Below are 21,977 nucleotides of genomic sequence, written 5' to 3'. Positions count from 1 at the left end.
TGTTAGGCTGTCATGGGGAGGCTGCTTGCGGCTCTCTCAGCGAAAGTCAGAGGCGGGGCTGAGCCCTATACTTGCAGATAGCGCAACAGCAGACATACAAGAAACAACTCCGATATGGTGTAGTGGCTAACATCGCTCGCTCTCAATCTTCGATTGAAGCTCCGAGCAGCCCTGGGTTCGATTCCCAGTATCGGAGATGATTTTTTTGTAGATTTCGCCAGCTGAGTTGCATCCATCATGTGTGTAAAGACTGCGACTTTTACAACTTACTCGATTCTTTTTTGTTGTCCTTGTAAACGTAGAATATGCCACTTTTTATACGAGCTGTGTGCATGTAGATTGAGATATCCTCGTCATCTCGAGTCTGAGATGCGATGAACTAAAGATGTCGAGCTACTCCGTACACAACAACACTTTGCCGGTGCTTATTTTCACTGCCTCCCTTTGTGTCTCATTTTTCAGAGATATTGTTCGACATTTCCGGTAGTACAGCTCAGCTACGATTTAAGGTTTCAGCCTGGCCCGTTTGCATGAAGCCAAGGGGGAAGAATATTCCCAGAGGCGCCACCGTTTGTCTTACCGGATTTGCAATACTTCTCGGCTACCACCAAGGTTTAAGCCTGGGCTGTTGGAATGCAGCCAAGAGCAGCCAAGAGGGGGGAGACCAATCTGACGTCAGGAATTCAGACTTTTAAACTAATTTAAAATCTTAAACACTACCAAATATATAACCTTTAGACAATGCCAAAGCTTAGCTAGCACTCTGATTCTTCAATCTGTCAAGATCCTCACTTGAAACACCATGGCGGGCAAGAAGTCAAAGAACAAGAGCAGGAAGCAGAAGCAGGAGAAAAACAGAGTTGCTCAGCAGGAGCCGGCTGCGAGCAGAGATGGACAACAAGAACCGGATAACAGCTTGGTCGAGCAACAAGAACCAATTCCAACCTCGACCGAGCAGCAGGAGCCGAACCTAGGTACCGTTGGACAGCAGATACCGCATACAGGTACTTTTGGACAACAGGAACTAGATACAAGCAATGTTGAGCCACAGGCGCCTAATACAGGCATCATTGGACAACAGGTACCAGATACGAGCATGGGTGGGCAACAGATACCGGCTGCAGGCATTGTTGGGCAACAGGAGCCGGGAAAGGGCACAGTTGAGCAACAACAGCTGGATAGGAGAATTGTTGGGCAACAGGAGCCAGTTACAAGCACTCCCAAGCAACCGGAGCTGGATACGGGCATCGTTGAGCGACAACAGCCAGGTCAAAGCATTACTGAGCAACAACGGCTAGATACGACCACAGCTGTGCAACAAAAGCCAGATCAAAGCATCCTTAAACAACAAGAACCAGTTCCGATTACGGCTGAGCAGCAGGAACCAGCCAAAGCTATAGCTGAGCAGCAGAAACCATTAACAGGGAGCTCCTATTCCGACGAGCGAGATCATCTATCATCAGGCGATTGGCAGGGAATACTGTACGCAACTGCTTCTGCCATTCGATACACCATAAGCTAACAATTCCAGGCAACGTACAGGCGCATTGAACGGCTGGGTTCCCCAGAAGAAAAATGGCGACATCGACATCACTCGTGCGATAGAGCCATGTATGTAGCGCTCTGTTAACATTGCAGTCGAAGAATAATGCTGACAGACATACCAGTATTCACATTGAAGCCTGAGGCGATGCCAAAGTGGAACACCGCAACTGGCTCTCCACGGGAGGCTGTGCAGTTCCAAGATTCTACAGAGGAGAGTTTCGTCAAAGCAGCTTTTGATACGAGTGCAATCAAGACGACAATGTAAGTATTGACATTTTGTACTATCGCTGATACAAGGACCCTATGAATACTGATGTGTTGGTAGCCAAGCCACTGCGCCCGCCGGAAAGGCTGGTGTCAGAGGTAGCTTTGCGCGGAGCACAGGAGACAAAGTATCACATGAGCACTCCGGCGATGTGAAATCTTTCTATCTTTTCCATGAGGTATATATGTACTTTCACATGTCTTCTATCATGCAGTCACTAACGAAATTGGGACTTATAGTTCCCTCTTGCCGTTGTCGATTTGGAGGGCTCTTCGCTCGTGCCAACCCAAAACTTTGTGGAGTTCATCAAGGATTCGATCAATGAATATGCCGGACTAATACCTCCAACTACATCTGCGGACCGGGAAGCATTCTCCTCGGTACTGAACAGTTTTCATGATAGATTCGGTATGTATCTTTGGAGTTCCCACTTGCAGAAAGGGGCGTGCCTAATCGATGATTTTTCTTGCAGGCACCGTTTTTACGAAACGAGTTGCGCTAGGAGGCAGACGCTATGCCGTTCAAAAAGTCTACAGACACAGCCACGCTGTGAACCAAAGTTCTGAAGAGAAAAGTGCGATCAAGGCAAGCCTAGATGCACCATTAACTATTGGTTCCCTGAAGGCTGCAGGAGAGCGTAGCTGGGGCTCGACTAGTGGCGATGGCGATTATGGGAACGTTACGATTGATGTCAATTCCCTTGTCATTGATGGCGGCGATGAGACCCTTACAGAGGAGTATGTCTTTCACTTTCTTTATGTGGTATTATCATGTAATCACTAATATCCTGGATCTAGTGTCGCGGCATGGCAAAACTCATTACAGGCGTCAAAGAATTGGAAAGTCATCAAGGTAAGACTAGAGCCAGAATGGAAAATTGCATTGGCTAATTATATTGCAGCAAAACAATGTCGAGGCTCTTTTCCCATTTCTGCTAGGGGTATTGGACAGGATGGAGCCAAAATACGAGTATATTGACTTTGTTAGAGGATTGGCTATACATGACCAAGACCTTCGAAAAGCCCACGAGAGGCGACTGACCGCTGTCTCGGAGCCTCTCACACTGCGAATCTCGAGCTCATACGCGCCAACAAAAAGTATACTTTCGAGTCTTACCGGGAAAAAGCCAAAATGGACAATGACTCTCAATACCGATAAACCCAAAATGATTGATAGAGTCAAAGTCAAGATTCCCGGATACTTTGAGAATGGAAAAGACCGCGTTGACGACGTCGTTGGGTTCCCGAAAGCTTTTCCCGTCTCGATCGACCTGCCTACTCAATGGAGTCTGACTCCGAAGAAAACAACCAAGAAATACGAGGCAGAGTTCACGATTATACTCAAACCCAGTTATGAGTGGCAAGAGTCTGATGGAGGAGCTTCGACGGTCACTTTGAAGGACCTCAGTGCCAACACCCTGGTTTTCGGGGCCTCAATGAGTCCAGAATCGGCGACATTTACGGCGGAATACAGTGTTCGCAGCACTAAATGAGAGTTGTTTAGTACTTTCGCTTGATAAACGGCAATAGTTGGAATCCTTTAAGGGTGTTGGGCTCCACGAGCGTGCGGCTATACACGTCAACACGATCATTCTACGCAAGGACATCGTTCAACCGAGCCGATAAAATGAAATTTGTGATCTAATCTCCGTTTTGAATTGATGGAATCGCTGCCGTGGCATAGAAAGTATTCTATGCAGCTGAATGTAACGGATCGGTCTATACAAAATAGAATAGGATATTACGTAGTCAAAAGTCAATAATGTGATTGGAGTTTGAGGAAGCCATCTTTTCACTGCCTCGTATTGAAAGTAGCATTTTTTACAGAGTTTCTCCATAATATAGTACCATGTTGCAATCTACCTATCTAGTAGTATCGATCTCTTGGATGCTTGCTGCAGTTATGCAGTGCTGGCATGGCCATGCTTATCCATGTGATGAGATGAGATGTCCGAAATGTGAAAACCTTGAACTCCTAGCAAATTATTACCGAAACCCCCTTTGTTTGTCCACTCAAATCCACATGTTCATACAGTTGTGAAGGACTGATCGTTGGGTGTGAGTGCTTTGGAAAGAAGTCGCATAGACCACTCGCGACACATATTCTCTGTCGCTCCATCTTGACTCACATCTAACGTCTGCGCCACTCCACGTAGCGCTCCTTTGCGAACACGATTTCGTTATTGAGACTGATTAGCTCCTCCAGGGCTCCTGGTTGGTCGTATCGGAGCTTCAACCTGAAAGGCCATTTCTCGATCACGGTGTGCTTTTCTTTCATCACCAGCCCAAAGAGCTTATCTACCTGCGAGAACCGGAAGTTCTCCATGAACCTAAGGGACATGTTAGAAGCCAAGTGATGCGGGCGTTGCGAGGGGAACCAATCCGTCAAGAATGTGCTTACCGATCAAAAATGGGATCATAGGCCGCAACGTTTGCCTGAGCGTATGTCCACATGAGTGGTCTGTGATCAAGCAGGGGATGATGAAAAGATTTTGCTCCTATGTGCGAGATATATTCACGTATGAGCTTCGTCTCCGGGCGGCGTGTGTACATGTCCATCATTCGGTCTTGCATAGTCATAGTCTCTGTAATGGCGTTCCTGAACAGAGTGATGAGAGTCGCATGCGGGTTGGCTCGAGGGCACTGAAGTAAGGGACCCATCGCTGAAGCTGTGTGGTGTATTCCAGCAAGGAGATTGTCTGCCACATTGGAGACCTAGGTGACACCGATTAGCATCCAAACTGTGAGAAAATCTGGACATAGCCGAGCTTCAAACGCCTGCTTACCTCGATTCGATCGAATGTTAGGCCCTCAAGAACGGTGTAAATCTCACCAAATCCCATACAGAACAGTCGAAAAGCCATTTGTGAGTCTGAAAGACGGATCAGAAAGGCTCGGAGTGTGGTGCGAATGTGGTTGAAGAGTTTGCCGTAGATATCAGCAGTCGCAGGCCCGCTTGAGCTGTCTTCGACGTCCTTCAAGGACCATCCGTGGAGAGGATCGGCGCACTCATTCATCAGCCAGGAATCACTAATGTGGAATAGTGTCCTATTTTTTATTAGATATATAGTCCTCGAACCGATTGGCAACGTCTATTACTCACGGATTCGGCTCCTGGAACTCATGGCGCGGAGCCCCGAATGGCAAAAGGAGTCCGTCTTGCCGAAATCGATGCTTCGCAATTCGGCGGGCAGGCGACTGAAAAGCCAGATGTCGATCCAGGGTGTCCTTCTTAGATTCGGCAAGGGTAACAGCCGTGCGAATACGGCTTGCTCGTTCTGCTGTTAGGCCTTCTGGAGTCTTCATGTAGGTCAAAAGGCGAGCCCATTGTGACTTTTGCAGTATAAGCCTCAGGGACCGTTTTCCGAATCTCCATGTCTTTCCCAAGAGGCTATGAGAATCTTTGTCCTTGACCTTTTCACAAATGTCTTGGACAAGAGGCAAGATCTTTTGCTGAATCATGTCAAGATCAGACTTGCGGATGAGAGCCGAGTACCAGACGTGGATTATGCAGTCTACCGCCTCATCGATGTTATCAGACACGAGGGCAATAAGGAGTATGATGACGTTGCGTGCCATCACATCAAGATCATCGTCGTTGATGGTAACTACGATGAGCTTGTTGTAGCTAGCAGGGACCTGAGCAATAGTCTTGACAACATTTCGAAGATCACCAGAAACTACACCACAGCATGATTGATCAGTTTGGCGGCACAGCGTGACAAGATTGGGCTGGGAACATACCGGCAAATAAGAGGTCTATCTGCTTTCCATAATCAACACCTTCGTTTGACTCAAGCTTAAGCACGTCGATGGCGGGAATATTTCCCCAAAGACGCTTCTCGTCGGCAAACGAGGGTATGATATTTCTATGGCCAGTCTCCAAAAAAGCTGGCTTTCGGTTCTCCAGAGCCCAGCTAGGACGCCAGGTTTCATTGCCCAGAGGCGACTTGCAGTCTATTTTGTGCAGGGCCCAGTGGGATTTTTGGCAGTCCGAACCACAGTACTAGAATTAAACGTTGGCTCAGAAGGGATCCATGCTAGGCCAGTGAATTATTTACTTACTACGACGAGATGACAGCCTTTGCAAGTGTACTTGCCGAATTTCTTGCAGCCGGTGTTGTCGGCGCTCCAGTTTGCGCATACAAACTGTGGAGTTGCCATGTTTGCCTTGTTCTTGAATCGATTCAAGTAGATATTCAGATGACTGTAGGCCTTCGAAGGTGATTTGCTAATGCAAATAAATACAACGGGAGAGAATGACGCTCCTGTCACTGGTACTGAGTCTCAGCACCAGTGGCTTCCAGGAGGCGGAACGTAAAAAGGGGAGAGATGTGAAGAAGAGAAAGGTGAAGAGGAAAGAGGGAGGTGGGAAGGTGAGGACGGGGGAGGTGATTGCCTAGGTAAACACCTGACAGCCAGTTGACTGAGATAGTGGTATCCCAGCTACAATGATTCACTCTGGCCAGCTGCCTTCGTTTGCTCAAGCTGGCGCGGAATATTTCCTCCGAACCCATTCACTCAAGTTCGGTATCCACATGTTGACGCAGGTTTCGGAGCAAAGAACTCTAACAGTTCGAGTGAAAAGGATTAGCATTGTCAATGCGGCATAGGACATCAATGGGTCTATTCAATGGGAACTATGTGAGCCCTACATACACCAGTGGATTTGCCTTGATTCACATGAGCTTGCAGGTGAAGCCATCTGTATACAGGGCATCGAATTAATTTATATGTAACGGTCCATTACTGACATGTAATTTATAGGGAGCAGTTATCCAGCCACCCAAGTTTATTATCCAGTATCCCATGTTTTACATAAGAGCTGTATAGACTAAAGAATAAGTTCAGCTACTAGAGAAAAACTGCAATAGCAGCAGATACTAGAAGGATATATTTATAATAGTAGATACTAAAAGAAAGTAGCAATATGAGCAGAAAGTAGTGATAGTAGCAGAAAGTAGTAATAGTAGCAGAAAGTAGTAATAGTAGCAGAAAGTTGGCTTCTATTTATATTCTTTTTACATCCTATTCTAATACTTGAATTCCACGCAGTCGCTAGGGGGTTGGATAATGAATTTGGGATGCTGGATAACATTTTCCTATGTATCGGCATGGATTAATGCATGGTGAAGCAGCTACAGGGTCGGAGGATGCGTTTGCACTATCCAGCTGGCATAGTAGCGGTAAAGCACTCTGGTAGGAACACCGATTATCTGTTTCAGTCGAGACATCAACAAATTGAGCTCAGTTAGATCGGAGAGAAGCAAGCTTTTAATATCCGAAGTATTCGCTCTTTAACAAGACATTATTCATAGATCTTCATCAAACACATCAATCTCTAAAAAAGAACCAAAAGCATGGTAACTAAATACATGGGTGCATGTATATATAGAATATAAACCGACTTCCATCCATCATCCCACCTCATCCTATCCAAGCCGTTGCAACCCACCCTCACCAAAACTTAAAGTTACAACAACCCATACAGAATTCCGCCCAAAACAATCAAAGCCGCCATGCCATCCGCAGCAACTCTGCTTCCAGCACCCTTGGGCGTCGTAGTAGCCGGACTCGAAGGCGAAGTTCCGCTAGGCTTGTCAGGGCTCGTTCCATTGGTCTGGCCCTTAGCACTCTGCGTCAAAGTCGAGACAACAGCAGACAGAGCATTCATCTGCTCGCCAACGCCAGTCAGTCCGTCAAAAGTGCTGTTGGCCCCAGCCCACGAGAATCCGCACGCAGTTCCCGCCTGGCCCGAAAAGCCCTTGGCTGGCGATCCAGAGCAGGCCTTGGCCGCGGCCTTTGCATTCGTGAGGAGAATCGGCTGGATGGTGGCACCGGTGTAAGGAGCCAGCTGAGCCGTCTCTCCGAGCGACCGAATAAGGAAGCCCTTGAAAGCCTGCAGATCGGTGCTGCACGTCTTTACCGTCTCGCACGAAACCTCGACGAAGATGCCGTTGCTGACAAAAGCCTCATGCACGCCCTTGAGCAGGCCGTCGACGCGCGTCTTCCACTGGCTAGATGTCGTGGCGTTGTACAGCGCAGCGCTGCCGTGCAGGAAGAGACTGGCGCTCAGGCTGGTCTGGGTCTTGTCGATGTTCTTGCAGTTTTCGGTGTGGACGCCCTCGAGGACCTGGTTCGTGTCGGTGATGAGGCCGGCGTCCTGCTCCCAGCTGAAGATCTTAGAGGCCCAGTCCGAGTACGTGGTGTTCTTGGTCTGCAGATACAGCCTGGCGGCGAGATCGAAGAAGACGCCGTTGGAAGCCGAGTTCTTGAAGTCGTAGCCGGCGTTAAAGGCAGCGATTTGCCACCGAAGACCACCGTCGCAGTTCTTGGTGTCCCATCGCAGCACAAAGTCGTTGAAGACATTCACAGCGAGGTCCTGCCACTGAGGCTCATCCTTAGACGGGCTCGGGAATCCGCTCTCGGCCGCGGCGATGGCGGCCAAAGCCCAGATGCCCTGGTCATCGTTGCCCTCGGCCATGGACTGGTTCGCCGGCAGGAAATTGTTGCTGACGCCGACCTGTTGCAGCAGGCCCTGGGAGGTCACCGAGTTGTACGAGTCGTCGCCCGTCTTGACCCAGTAGTCGATCAAGGCCGTGAACAAGGCGCCAGTTTCCCACCCTGCGTCAAGTCAGTTCTTATTCATCATAACTCTTTCACCCAGACGAATGAATCAAGAGGGAAGGGGGGCGGACAAAAGTATGGCTGGGGGAGGTTGCCCGGAGTCTGGCCCGTCTCGTTGCCATTGTAATACTTCATGAGCCCATACGCAATGGTGCTCGCGCCATCCTTGATCGAGGCTGTCTGCCGCATTAGCAAATCACGAAGAGAATCATTCAAGCATCCAAGAAGCTGGCGCACCATCACTAGTAAAGTCGACCTTGACGGCGCCAGCAGAGGCGCCAAGAAACGCAAGAGCCAAAGCAGACTTCATCTTTACGGCGTTGTTGTATCAAATGGCTTTGACGGTCGGTTTCACCACAATGCACCTCGTTCAACTTAGCGAGTGACAAAAAAACGAAGGACGATTTCAATCCGCAGACGCGACACAGCAAAAGAAAAGATAACAGCCAACAGAAAACGAAGGATTGCCGGCACAGAAATAACGAAGGACAAGCTGTTTTATGAGTCGCGGCTCACGAGAATAAGAAAAACAAGAGTCAGTCGAGTCTTTCACGCAATTGAAAACACGAGTGGACCAACCAGCTCATCTTATACAGTCAACGCTACATTAACGCCGCTTCCCCTGGCTCCGCTGTCTCAAAACGGCATGAATGCACTTTGTCAGCTTCGCCCAAATCAATTTGCCCTCAAAACCCATTCGTCCATTATTAGCATCAAATCAAGTCTAGAGAAGAAAAGAGAGAAAAAAATCCCCCGAGTCAAAAAGAGGACCCAGCGCCATTCCCCCTTGAGTCAAGCCCACGACGCCAACCCGGCTACAGAAGCCGAAAGAGAAATTCCACGCTCTTCTTTTTGCCCAGATTCAAGTTCATTGTCCCCCCGGATTTATTTTTCCTATCCGTTAACCATAACAAGGGAGGTTTATTGTTAAGCGGCTCAAAATTCGACTTCGGCGATTGCCTCTTTGAGACAGGATAGCCTCTTTAAGAAATATACGGATGTGACTTAGTTGCGTGTCTTTTTAGTGCCAACGAGGAATACGATGTGCGTCGAGATAGTCGGGGTGTCATTCGTCCATTTGTGAATACGAAGCGGCCGCTTTTCCCGTCAATCACTGAGCTGTCAAGGGAAAGCAACAAACAACGTCCTTAGAAGAAGACGCTTATTGGCGGAGAATACGGTGGGACTTTCTCGTGTTCCTCGGGACATCCCGTCAACAATGGATCTTACCTGTATAGGAAGATATAGGTAGCCTATTCGCATGGTTGGAGATGATTCGGTATTCAAAGCAACATCAAAAGCAACACGTTCATAACGTTCTCGTATAAGTCACAACTCTATGATGAAAAGCAACAAAGCAACCACCAACTCGGAATCCCCTCACAACCCCTTCTCAACCAACGCCCTCATCTCCATCATAAACTCCTCCATCGAACTCTTCGCCAACTCCCTCCCCCTGGCCCTCTCTGCCCTATCCGCCGTCACCGTCCATTCCTTGGGCACCTCCACGCTCCCAACCTCTCCCTGCCGTCCCAGAATCATCTGCGTGACGGCAACGGCGCATCTCGCCGCCACGGGCATGCCGTGACCGGTATACCCAGCGCAAACCCACAGCCCAGCTCCACCACCAAGCTCCTCGGGGACGTCCCCAACAAAGGGACTCCCATCTGCGGAATATCCCATGATGCCCGTCCACTGATACCGCGCCCTCAGTTCTTCCTCCTCCTTCTCGCCCTCTGGCCGCAACTTCAATGCTGGGCGAAGTGACCGTCGTAGCCGCGCCGCCACCTCATCGTCAATCTCATCGTCCTTCCACACTCCCTCCCCTCCGTCAGGAACACTCAGCCTCTCGCCCCCTACAATAATCATCTCCAGCGGATCGTCCCTCTCAATCAAGTAATTGTCGCTATCCTCTGCAAGCCAAACGTGACTATGCTCCAGCATCACGTTCCTATCCGGCGGCTCCAGCGCAGAAACCTGCCCCCTGACGGGAACAATCAGCCCCGTCATCTTGGGCAGCAGGTGAGACGTATACCCATTCGTAGCGAGAAGCACCTCCTTTGCCACAACCTGTCCCCTTGGCGTGTGGACCACCCACGAATCCAGCCCCTCTGCCTTTTGTACATGCGTCACCGGCGTCGTAGTCTGTAGATTAAACACCTCGGTCGACTGCTGCGTGAACAACGCCTCCAGAATCCAAGCAACTAGTTTATACGGCCAACACTTTGCAGCATACTTCTGCAGCACTGCTCCTCGAGCATTAGGCACTCTCAGCGCTGCAAGGTCCTCAGGCTTCGTAAACAACTCCGCCTTGCCAGCCAAATCAGGATGATGCTTGTTAATGTTCTCAATCCTCTTGGCAACAAGCTCAACAAACTCATCCGTAGGCAAAGCATGAACACCGCCAACCCTCCTCCAATCACACGGCACATTGAACTTTGTGACAATGTCCTCCAAGAAGCGATACGTCTCAAGCTCAAAGCGCGCGATGTGTGGCTCCCTGCCGTAAATCATGGGCTGGCAATGGCCTCCATTCTAAAAACCCCCAATGGCAAATCAGCATCAGCAAACATCCTAGAAGTGGCTCGAATACACCGAATTCACCGCATGCAACGCAAAATCCTCGTAAAAACTCACCCTTCCTGTAGCCCCCCAGCAAGCCTCCCTCGCCTCCAGCATCACCACCGATCTGCCCCCGGCAACAAGCTCCCGCGCAGCAAAAGCCCCCGTTAACCCACTCCCAACGATGACGACATCTGCCGTCGCGGGCAGCTCTGGCGTTGATCGACGGCCGAGAAGCACATATGACGGATCGCGATGCCAAAACGACTTGGTGCTTCGTGGGCTCGGTAATCCGGATTGCCCGTCTAGCAAAGTAGCGGTCACCATGGCTGCGTATATTGTAATCTATGGCTGGTATTTGGATGAAGTAAAAGATGTGAAAAGGTGAACAAAAGTCACAGTTTAAATAATTACGTGGAAGCGTGAGTAACCAGATAACCAGACACTCACATCTGCATTCCACATGAATATGAAGACTCACAGTTGGTTGCTTACACTCGGCTCCCTGCTCCGTTATTCGCAACGGCATTACGACGCGCTAATGCGGGGTCCGGGGGGTCAACAATTAAACCTTGTAGAATACGTGTAATACCTACGAGTAACAATACTATATACAGAGTATTGCTCATCAAATTATATGGATGTTAACAAAATGCACAGAATCACAAGCCAAAATTATCAATTTCTAGGGATATCATTTCGTATTCATTGCATGTCGTCGTAAGCATCATGAGAGACAGACTAACCTCCCTACCAACTCCAGGGGAATCGCCCTCAAGATCCTTCCCAATTCCAAACCCCAACGCCGTAAAACCAGCTGTCCATTCCATCTGCATCGCCCTTGTCTGCTAGTATTTATTCGTACATCAATTACAAAAAGGAAAAAAAGCAAGCAATTTCTTCCTGGTTCTATACATGACAGCTCCCTCTGGCCCTCACCTTGGACGCTTCTTTGATTCAAAGACACAAGACTGCGTGCTTTTCTCATCTCAAAAAAAACTCCAACCAAGGTGGGTTTGCTTCTAAAGCCGTTCCAGTTCTAGCCACGCGTCATTGACATGTCTATTCGATCTCAAGTATAGTTGGTACACGCAATCTCGTCCAACGAGACGCGGCCTCCGCCTGCCGCCTGCGTAAGCTAATCAAAGGATCCGAGGTTTGGTGGAGAGAAGAAATGTAAGGGAGGATTCCTTCGATTGGCGTACAAGTAGAAATTCGTTTTGCCCGTTCAAGTCGTAAATACCTTTCCAGGTATATGAAAAGGCAGGTCGAGGTTATTTCGTAATCCATCAGGGCGTCAAGGGCGAGTGCCCGTAAAACAAAAGAGAGAAAAAAAAATCGCTATATACAGAGCCAGAAGCTTTGATAAATTCAAACGTCGGCCTGTCGTATCCACTCGTACATATCTCGGTCCAAGGTAAAAGTAGCTGAAATGCTCATCATACGCATCTTATGTTCTTTGGATATATCCAGCCTCGTTGTTTTTTGAAGCAATCCGCTGTAAACAAAGAAAGAAAAAAAGTACAGAGCGTAGTCAAATCTTATTCAGCAAAGAAGAAGAAAAGAAAACCTTAAGCATCTGTCATTTCGAGGTCGCTGTCGTGGACAATGGAGACGGGGAACAGCTCCGAGGGGCCCCAATTTCCCTCGTAGACAATGGCGGGCGCATTGCGGTGCTCTGCCACCCACTGCATGCCCTCCAAGGCCAAGACTTCTTCGATGCGTGGCCGTTCTTCAGGGTCCTGTTGTGTCATCCACCGAACAATGGAATCAAGGGAGCTGGGGTGGAAGGCCTCAACCATAAAGTCGGGAGGCTGCTGAAGTTCCGATCGCTTAAAAGAGCCAAACAGATTGCCAGAGCTGCGTGTTCTCTCCGTCTCGAGATCATCACTCGTCGCAGAGTCGGCAGGGTTGCCAAGAGCATCCCGCTGGACATCGCTTGATGGCGTCCAAGTGAGGCTGGGTACTTCAGAGAGATCACCAGATCTGAGAGCAACCCATGTAGGCCCGTTGTCGGGAAGCATCACATTGGCCGCCGTTTCCAAAGTCATGAGACCCAGAGAAAAGATATCGGCAGACTGATCGGCTTTGCCTTCCAACATTTCCGGGGCCATGTACTCGCGATCTCCTTCAATGTCTACCCGGACGTCTTCGGAAACAGCCTGGGCCAATCCAAAGTCGCCAATCTTGAGGACTCCCTCAAAAGTAATGAGAATATTCGCCGGTTTCATATCTAGATGCATAAATCCGGCTTCGTGAATCTCTTTCAATCCCTGTGAAGAAAAGAAAATGTCAGCGATTAGAGACTTGGACCGAGCAAGATTAGGGGATTGCGTCAACTTACCAAGCAAAGATCTTGCAAGATCTTGTAGATGCGGAAATCATCCAAACGACCAACTTGTCCGATGTTGGCCAAAAATTTATCCAGGGTTCCCTCTTCGCAAAACTCTGTCTGGATGTAAAGGTGAAAGTTATGCTCCCAATCGTCGATATATTGCACAACATGTTCAGCATGTGATAAAGCCTGTAGAATGCGAGCTTCGCGCAGCTTTACGTCCCTGTCTTTGGGGCCATGGTACGGATGTTTGCTCTTTTTGACGGCAAAGACTTGGCTCTTGAAGGAATTCTTGGTGTGGCTGTCAATCGGGGTGAATGAAGAAGATACAGAAAAGTCATTGTGGTGATCCTGCTTAGTTACCCGGTATACGGTAGAAAACTCGCCCTTGCCAATCTGCTCAACCTTGTCAAACTTGGAGTGTAGGCTGGCATCGACATCCACGTTACTGGTACGACCGTTGACTGGCGTGACGAAGATGCTCATAGACGATCGGAAGTCTCGGCTCGTGGTTGGTGTGACCGGTGGTGGCATGCTGGTTTCTCTCCGTCCGTCCCCAGCTCGGGAGATGGATAAGCGGCTGGCATCTATTGGCAGAAAAGTTTCCAGGGGGGTCTGAGGAGTGCGTCGTCCATCGGCAGGGCTCGCTGTGTCAACACACATCATCTTAGTACATACTCTGGTTCTGGATGACTTTAAAGATCCGCGACTAGGCTGCTGCGTCGTCGAAACTGGAGGCTCAGGGTTGAGCGGCGGGGGCGCACTAAGCCCCCTCTGGGACCTTGCCCGTCCAAACGAAGATAAGGAAAGAGGGTCGGATGAAGCTTCTTCGCTGTCCATAGGGGTAGATCGACTGGCTAGCAACTGTGCTCCTTCGACTTGGTCCCTTGGACTGGCGGACTCTTCTGGGATCGACTTACAGCTGAGATCTCGTGGTCGTGGGGGTGTTGCCTTGACTGTTGATGACAAAAACGATCGGTTGGCACTTGGGCTTTCCTGAGAACTTTCACTAAGGCTGCTCAGGCCACTGAAGCTTGGTGTTAGAAGGTTTTTGGTCGGAGTGAGAGAGGCATCGCCTTCGGTCGGGCTTGCAAAGTCGGCACCATCATCAAACAGTTTCCGGTCGTCACCATCGACGCTAAGGATGCTTCCACGGCGGGCGGCTAGAGCACCACCGCGTTGGAAGATTGACAGGCCTTTTGAAGGGTTGCCAACGGTATCAGGGGCACGACCCAGGACAGGGTTAAACGGGGTAGAGGGGACACCGCCAAACGATTTGCGATAGCTTGCTCTCTTCTTTCCAGAACTAGAGGGCGGCGGAAAGGTCGCGAATGGATTGGTGTGTTTTTTGCACGGCGTATCAGGCGGCGCCATTTTCTTGTCAGCCTCCTCCTCAGGGTTTCGGTTCACTTTGGAAATAAGCCCAGTGGAGCTGAATGCGCCGATCCAGAGCTGGTGAGATTGGTTTGGCGTTCCTATTGAGGTCCTGTGCTCGTTGAAAGATCGAGCAGTGGGGCGAGTAGCACCAGGGGGCAGAGACCTTGAAAAAGGATGCGGCTTGTGGGCGACCTTGGCAGGCGCATAGAGCGACTGCTCTTCAGTCAAACTGTTGCCCGATGTAGAGGTTGTCAGGGTCTTAGACAGCGGGTGAGGCTGGTGATCTTTGCTTTCAGCCTTGGAAATGGTCGCGCTGGGCGCAAAGGGATTCTCGCGAACCGCTGTTGGGGGCACAAAAGAGTCAGTAGAAAGTCGCGGCCGGCGTCTAACAGGCGTTAAAAATTCACTGCCAGGCTGCGAAAGCTGTCGCTCACCAGACTGCTTCCCCCAAGAAGTCTTTTCGCCGTAGCGCTGCTGCAGCGTTGATCTCCGGAGAGATGAAGATCGTTTTGGAATGCTTGATGCGGGAGAAGGAGATGCCAGGTGGTCACGGTGAAAAGCAGGTCCCGCCATGCCCGACAGCTCGTACTCAGGAAATGAATCTTCATGTATATCAAAGGCTCCAGGCGGCGATGCGCTTGAGCCAAATATGTTGAGATCCTCCGTCTGCACAGAGCTCGTAATGCCATGCAAGTGTCGTCGCTTGGCCACGGGGCTGCCTTTGGTTGACTGATCCAAGTTCATTGTTGCGTCGCTGCGCTTCAAAGCACCTGCTGTCGGAATCATGGGAGAGTCGCTCGTTGAATCCAACGATTTTAGAAACGAGAATTGAGAGGCTTCTGTAAGATCAAATTGCACACTTTGCCGAGTCGATCTGTCGAAGATTTTGCGCAGTGTAGAGCGGCTGGGAGTATTGTTGATGTTGATGTTGTTGCTATTGTTGTTTTCCTGTCCTGCAAATCTAGGTCTAGGAGAAGATGGCGGCGAGCGTGAGGAAGTAGAGTTTCCAGAGTCGGGAGTGGCGCTCAAGGCGCGTTTCAACGGGCTCTTTGGGGACGCTCGTGTTCGGGTGATGCGCGAAGCAGGCGCCGTTTTTGTGCTTTTGGCGGATCGGAGCGAGAGCTTAACGCCTGGCCGAAGGGGTGTCTGCACAGGCGACAGGTGCGGGGCGCTATCGAGGATTGACGAGCCGACAGCTGGCGGAGCTGACGAAGGGGGATTCAGCACCGGGCGTTGTTGGAGGGGTGTTGTAACAGGCCGTCGACTCGGAGACAGTGAACCATGCCGCGTGCTGCTTGAACCTTGAGAGTTTGTTCTTGTTCGTGCGAAAAGCTTGGTGGGGGATCGTGACATTGACCGTCGAAGGTTGCGAACAGATGCTGGGTCCATATGATGAACATGAGTGGGCGAGGGCAAAGCCAAAGTGCCACCGCCACCGTTGGAAAAGGACATGGCACTGGAATGAAGGCAGTGCAAAACAATGCTCAGAAGTTTTCTTGCTAAGTGTTATGAGAAAGCCGCGGACCAAAAACCACCAGGTTAGGGAATGTCGACGGTGCTGAAGACGTGCGCAGCTTCGGATTAGTTGGTCTCCTCGCAAAAGTTTGATTATATATGAAGCGCGCTGTAGATATCTCCTTGGTTGGCAGGTCTAAGAAGGCCAGGAAAATCCGTGCATCACACCAAGGAATAAAATACACAAACACACAAAGAGTAAATCGGTCTGTGGAGGAATCGAAGTCTGAGATGCTTGGGAAACGAAATCCAGTCGAGATGGTGGGCGATGTGGGCAACGTAACAAGAGGTTGTTGATAGAGAAACAGCCCACGGATGGAAAACGTCCGGGAGGGTTATGCCTGATAAGAAAAAAGAGAGACAAGCCGTGAAGAAGCCCGAGCGGGTCGCAGCGAAGAATACCAAAAGAACGTCTTATCCAGTCCGCATGCTGAGATGGGCGGCAAGCAGGCGGGGCCGAGAGTCAAGAAGGCCCAATGAAGGCAAGTCGGCAACTCACAACAAGCGGATGCTGGCCAGAGGCAGTCACAGCATGGCGTGGGCGGACAGTGTATAGAAGGAAAGGCAGAGAGAGAGAAAGAGGTGCTCACGATGCGTATGTGCCCGGCGCACTCTCGCAGATATCGCCCGCCTGTGAAGATGGAATATGTAGATATTGATGGCAGATGCACTTGCGTCGATAGTCGGGCTGGGAGGATCGTAGAGCCAATATTCGCAGGTCCAATATGCCTCCCCGGATACCTTTCAAGCACCACCCCTTGTTAAGTCGCCGCTCGTTGCTGTCGTCGTCGCCGGCTTCGTATCGTGGGTAAGTGAGTCGGCTAGGGTTTCGAAATTGACTTTGGCAGCGCAGCCGCAGTTTCCCTTGTGAAGCAGCGTCGGGCTCGGCCACGGCTGTGACTCAATTGAGAGACAGAGTAAAACAAAATGCACACGCAGGGAGAGAGTGAAAATCCAGGTCAAACGCCGGATGGTATGCAAAGGTGTTGGAGGCGAGCGTGCAAAGGGAGTCGGGAGTACGAGTACGAGTACATGTGCAGTAAGCTCGATTTGACAATCACAGGTAACGGCTCGGTGGTACCTTCTGCGGTGTACTGTGGTTTGGGAGCAGAAGGCGCGACTGAGATGCTGCATTGTTTATCATCTTACCAAACAGGGCCTAGCGCAGCACGCGGGAACGCGTCTTCAACCAGCTAAAGTGGAACCCATTTGACAACGACCCCTGTGTCCGCCCGGCAGAATTTTAGCTCTGTACATAGCTTGGTGCGCCACAAGGCCCTGCGATAATCCTTGCTATCGATGCGGAGAGTTTTCTCGTTCAGGAGATAACAATGTTGTATGGTTTTCATGATTATTGAAACGTATTCTCTCTATTCTGCTACTGCTATTATTACGGCAAAATGGCATACTGTATGTATTGCGCTTGATTCCAGAAAGTATTCAGCCGTGCCACATTATTGCTCTGATAGCGTGTTCGATATACCTCAGTCCATTACAGCGGACCAACGGGCAAGACATTGCATTTCTCGGCCTGCCCATCATCCACGGGTCCTTATCAATCTTCTGCACAGCCTGGTCACAAGCAGGTTTGACGACAGTTTACCAAGAATAGTACAGGATTTAACATTGTCACCATGATGTCAACCATGAGAGGGCACTGGAACTCTACCATATGCTCAAACCACAACGCAGCCTATCGATTCCTACAGCACAACTTACAACATTCTGAGTCTCCAAACCCAGCCCAGGAGGGGCACGGGTCTCGCTGACGGGTCCAGGAACAGCGCCTTGGCCTTGGGAGGGGCATTGGCGCTTCTTCCTACGCCAACACCAACCGGGCGATGACATCGATGATCAAGGTGACATGGATCGGATGAGCAGTGGCAAAGACTGGCCCAACCGTATGTTCCTCCCTGCATGTTTCGGGTTTCATGGTTTAGCTTTTCTCTTTTCCTCGCCTTCGCCACTTGTTCCCCAGACGCCAGGGTTCATGCAGCATGCGGGTAGCACGCGTCAATGCACCTCAGACAAGCTCATCGAGGCAAAAAGTATCAAGAATGAATGGTCAATGGTCTGTGAGATGCCGCCGGCTCAGCCGCCTTGTTAGAGACAACGCCGACTACTCGTACGAGTATATGACAAGGTCGCCATTTTTAACTCATGTCTCTCTTCAACCCAGCCTCTCTTCCCAGTTTCTCCAACTGACTAGGTAGGCGTCATTGCTAGTCTGGTGGGCGATGGCTCGCTCATCAATCAAAACAAACAAGGCCATTGTTTACTTACAGCCTTGGAGTTTTGTCGCCACTGTTTTGATATCTTGTCACGACGCGTTAGATGGTCAAAACAGCCACCCATTTTTGAACCTGGGTAAACCTTGTTCAAATGTGCTCCATACTACGCTCAAATCCAAAAGCTGCCCCTAATTTTTTTTGGTCTTCCCTCCGCCATGGAAGAAGCTAAAGCGGTGGCATTGCTCTAGCCCGTTTACACAGTCACATCCCTTTGAACCTGTATTCCTCCGGACTGTCAGCTCTGTGAAGGATTAGGCCTCCCCCCTTTTTTTAGCTTTCATAGTCATTTCGCTTCCCGGCTCGCCATTCCGGACCCGTCCAGCCGGCAGCTCATGCAGCGCGCCTCCATCCTCAGCCTGCTTTCCCCAATACCTCTGCTCAGCTTCTTTGGTCACGGCCTGCGAGTCATGGCCTGGAATATTCTCATATTCATTTACTAATAACTTTCTTAGGCAGCTGCATGTGGTGTTCTGTGCTTTGGTGTCTATTGCCGTCATCACATCTTTAGGCAACCAAAAGATGTGCTTCGTACTGTAGCAAGGCACCGAGATAGCCTCCAGATGCATGACCAGCGAGTGGAGTAACTGGAGTAGCTAGTCCATGACAACCAGTCTCTCCCTTGCCAGATGTGGGAACATTGAATGTATCCGAGCTGTACTCGTATCGGCAGAGTATGCCGTCGTCGTTGCATCGAGTTGCGGGAGCGCAGTCTTGTACTTGCCAGACAAGGTCTTGCACACATCGAAGCTGCAGGGCAGACCTTGATATCACAAACACTCGGCTTGGTCCAGAACTACCAAGAAAAAGTCCAACGGAGCTTGATTGAACAGAAACTTAGCTTTCCTACCTTACATAATGCACATTCATTTATATCTTTTGATGTTTTTAATGTACACTTTGGCTCCTGATAATGAGAGACATCAGACGATCGTAGGGTTTGGGTTTACTGGCTCAAGCTCTGGAGCATTTTGTGGAGCCACCTGCAGGTACCGGGCAACGGGCATTGGTTGCAAGTTTGAAGTCTACCCTACAATGATCGAGGAAGATGAATATCGAACCTTTTTCAAGTCAGCGCCAGATTTTACTTAGAAAATCGAAATGAGTTCTATGGATCATTATAATCTCGTTGATTGAATTCCAAGACTAGATTCTGGACATTGCATCATACTAGTGGAGCGGCTGCTCTTGGATGACGAGCGTCTTTAGCTTGTCGCAGCCCATATGAAACCATGAACTCGATGATTCATATCTTGAGGTGCCATGAGAATGCCAGTAACTGCAAGAAAAATGAAACAGTTCTCTTACTGGAGGTTAAAATTTCTAACCAAGGCTGACTCATATGTCCTAAGAAATATGACGCTCTCCTACCCCATAATAGACGTGCATCCAAGAGTCTGGGATGCTGGATGCTTGTAGCCACTTCCCGTGTTAATCAGGGTTCTGCAGCTGGTCCATCGATCCGAAACGTGTTCTGGCGATCAAACCGCCGATTAAATTACATCGATCTACCGATTAAAACCCGGAATCTGGACAAGGGCATCTGCACGTCATGATGAAGTTCGGAGATTGACTGAAGAACATGTACGTCATATATACTAGAGTACCTGATATGAGGTATGCACAGCTGCTGTCAGCCATAATCACAGTGATTTGTTAGTCTACATGCGCAACTCGGTCCAAAAGAACGCTTCATGACCCATATGACACGCTGTATATGTGCGCAAATCAATACAGTTCCATCTTCTCTAGGTGAATCAAGCCGTTCGGAGGCTGTTTCCTGTATTAGCAATTACTATCACCATATGTCATCTGCTCACTCACCGGAATGAATTGACGTAGCTTGACGCCCGCCTGTCTAAACACCTCCGCCGTCTCAGTGTCCATGCTGTATCCATGGGCGTAAACCACCTCCGCGATGCCGACCTGGCAAATCTTGATGCTGCACGTCAAGCACGGACACGTATCGCAGTACAACACGGAGCCCTCCCGGATACGCTCCCTCCCGGCCTCTAGAAGCGCATTCTCCTCGGCGTGTATGCACAAACACGTGGCCAGTCCGACCCCAGAGCTGCTCCCCTCGTTACATCGAGGACAGCCACCCTCTGCGCAATTTCGCAGGCCGCGGGGGGTGCCGTTGTACCCTGTGCTGATGACTCGCCGTTCTCGCCCGACCAGGACACAGCCTACACGGCGTTTCATGCAATTTGACCGCTGTGAGGCCAGAGATGCCAGTGCCATAAAGTACGTATCCCAGCCCGGCCTCATACGGTCAGGGTTGGGGATGTCGAGTTTCCCCAGAGTCGCATAGAGATGAGCCAGCGAGGATGAGGTATTGAGCAGCCTAACGGTGGCCCGCGATATGAGCGGCTGTAGGCCGGTGTGAGGATCGTACAGATGCAAATCATTTTGGGTGACAAACTCCTCAAGGGAGATGGTAGATTGATCCGGGTTCTTAGAGCGCTGCTGGAAACGACGCCAACGCACGGTGAGCGGAGCGTCGATGGAGATGAGCAAGAAGAATGGCCGCCGGATGAAGACGTCAAGCACCTTCTCCGTAGGGATATCCGTCGTCACAAAGCGGCTGCGCCATCGTCGAGTTACAAAGTCCAACAGGTCCTCAGCCGTAGCAAAGACATAAGACGAGGAGGTCTCAGGCCAAGGCTTGGTCCCATTAACCGCGGCGGTTACCCCAGCAAAGGCCGCACTGCCGCTGCCAGGGAACGAATTTGACTCGTCCGTAGCGTCCTGGTCTGAGACCGACGCAGGGGCTTGCAAGTAGAGGTGCTTGAAGCCGTGGTGCTCAACCAGATACTGGGCCACTGTCTTCTTGCCCGAGCAGATGCCTGCATGTCAGGTTAGCCCGCTATATCTCGTCTGAAGCCCTGTATGAGAAGACTCTGCGCATGCGGATAACGTACTGCCACATATCCCGACGAGCATCTTGGCCTCTACTGTAGCCCTGAGAATTCACTGGCCTTGAGAGTTCTTTTGAGCAAGTCCCTCCACAAAAGAATTTCAGATCGCGTCTGGGCATCAATCCAGGCGCGGCATTGGTAAGTGGGGCGATGTGGAGGAAGCATTCAATGGATCGATGGGCCTTTACAGTAGCTGCTCCAAAAGAGCTGGGAGCTACTCCATCCACAAAAATCCAGAATTAGCAGCACTACATTGTACCGGCAAACACAGATATTGATACGAGCTCAACGACGTTTAACAGCATGGAACATAGAACAGAGGGTAATATCTAATCAACCTGTCTCATATCCATCATTTGACATGTCTAGATGGCAGAAAAAAAAAAGAAAAAAAGAACTGCCCCCACACAGATTTGAACTATGGACCTTTGCATTACGAGTGCAACGCTCTACCCCTGAGCTATAAGGGCGCTCGATGATCGAAATGGAGCTAAAGTCAAAGCCTTTATAAATCCTAGAGCCACTACGACACAAAGTGGCCTATGC

At 50.0% G+C, this 21,977-nt stretch overlaps 6 protein-coding genes and 2 non-coding genes across 8 annotated transcripts; 2 read left to right on the top strand and 6 right to left on the bottom strand.

Annotated features, from left to right (window-relative positions):
• The first annotated feature begins 108 nt into the window (after positions 1-108).
• On the top strand, positions 109-196 carry V8C40DRAFT_t17. The gene has a single exon. It is a non-coding gene; the product is annotated as a tRNA-Glu (tRNA).
• Positions 197-750: 554 nt separating this feature from the next.
• V8C40DRAFT_279523 (uncharacterized protein) lies at positions 751-3,554 on the top strand. Its single transcript, XM_083221241.1, has 8 exons — positions 751-1,482; positions 1,532-1,611; positions 1,668-1,806; positions 1,871-1,988; positions 2,050-2,218; positions 2,283-2,547; positions 2,608-2,662; positions 2,712-3,554. The coding sequence occupies exons 1-8, from the start codon at positions 803-805 to the stop codon at positions 3,300-3,302; spliced, it is 2,097 nt and encodes a 698-aa protein (XP_083079558.1). The 5' UTR covers positions 751-802; the 3' UTR covers positions 3,303-3,554.
• Positions 3,555-3,940: 386 nt separating this feature from the next.
• On the bottom strand, positions 3,941-5,973 carry V8C40DRAFT_260840 (uncharacterized protein; the record flags this gene model as incomplete). The annotated part of the gene is made up of 6 exons (XM_083219186.1): positions 3,941-4,139; positions 4,211-4,524; positions 4,596-4,857; positions 4,913-5,489; positions 5,554-5,815; positions 5,875-5,973. The coding sequence occupies 6 exons, from the start codon at positions 5,971-5,973 to the stop codon at positions 3,941-3,943; spliced, it is 1,713 nt and encodes a 570-aa protein (XP_083079557.1).
• Positions 5,974-7,054: 1,081 nt separating this feature from the next.
• Positions 7,055-9,159, bottom strand: V8C40DRAFT_231114 (glycoside hydrolase family 76 protein). Its single transcript, XM_083212852.1, has 3 exons — positions 8,674-9,159; positions 8,508-8,612; positions 7,055-8,433 (listed from the first exon to the last, which is right to left on the bottom strand). The coding sequence occupies exons 1-3, from the start codon at positions 8,744-8,746 to the stop codon at positions 7,283-7,285; spliced, it is 1,329 nt and encodes a 442-aa protein (XP_083079556.1). The 5' UTR covers positions 8,747-9,159; the 3' UTR covers positions 7,055-7,282.
• Positions 9,160-9,696: 537 nt separating this feature from the next.
• V8C40DRAFT_231112 (FAD dependent oxidoreductase) lies at positions 9,697-11,475 on the bottom strand. The gene is made up of 2 exons (XM_083212851.1): positions 11,074-11,475; positions 9,697-10,971 (listed from the first exon to the last, which is right to left on the bottom strand). The coding sequence occupies exons 1-2, from the start codon at positions 11,323-11,325 to the stop codon at positions 9,817-9,819; spliced, it is 1,407 nt and encodes a 468-aa protein (XP_083079555.1). The 5' UTR covers positions 11,326-11,475; the 3' UTR covers positions 9,697-9,816.
• An 802-nt stretch (positions 11,476-12,277) lies between these two features.
• V8C40DRAFT_17575 (tyrosine protein kinase SWE1) lies at positions 12,278-16,362 on the bottom strand. Its single transcript, XM_083211671.1, has 2 exons — positions 13,343-16,362; positions 12,278-13,271 (listed from the first exon to the last, which is right to left on the bottom strand). Exons 1-2 carry the CDS (start codon positions 16,160-16,162, stop codon positions 12,570-12,572), a joined length of 3,522 nt encoding a protein of 1,173 aa, XP_083079554.1. The 5' UTR covers positions 16,163-16,362; the 3' UTR covers positions 12,278-12,569.
• A 3,324-nt stretch (positions 16,363-19,686) lies between these two features.
• V8C40DRAFT_231105 (deoxycytidine monophosphate deaminase) lies at positions 19,687-21,716 on the bottom strand. Its single transcript, XM_083212850.1, has 3 exons — positions 21,435-21,716; positions 20,338-21,359; positions 19,687-20,286 (listed from the first exon to the last, which is right to left on the bottom strand). The coding sequence occupies exons 1-3, from the start codon at positions 21,454-21,456 to the stop codon at positions 20,242-20,244; spliced, it is 1,089 nt and encodes a 362-aa protein (XP_083079553.1). The 5' UTR covers positions 21,457-21,716; the 3' UTR covers positions 19,687-20,241.
• A 113-nt stretch (positions 21,717-21,829) lies between these two features.
• On the bottom strand, positions 21,830-21,901 carry V8C40DRAFT_t13. The gene has a single exon. It is a non-coding gene; the product is annotated as a tRNA-Thr (tRNA).
• Positions 21,902-21,977: the final 76 nt, after the last annotated feature.

The sequence above is a fragment of the Trichoderma camerunense genome (genome assembly GCF_050948025.1).
Source record: "Trichoderma camerunense strain CBS 138272 chromosome Unknown V8C40scaffold_1, whole genome shotgun sequence".
Classification (NCBI taxonomy): Eukaryota; Fungi; Ascomycota; class Sordariomycetes; order Hypocreales; family Hypocreaceae; genus Trichoderma; species Trichoderma camerunense.
The sequence above is the reverse complement of the archived record's forward strand: the minus strand, read 5'-3'. Positions and strand labels throughout refer to the sequence as shown.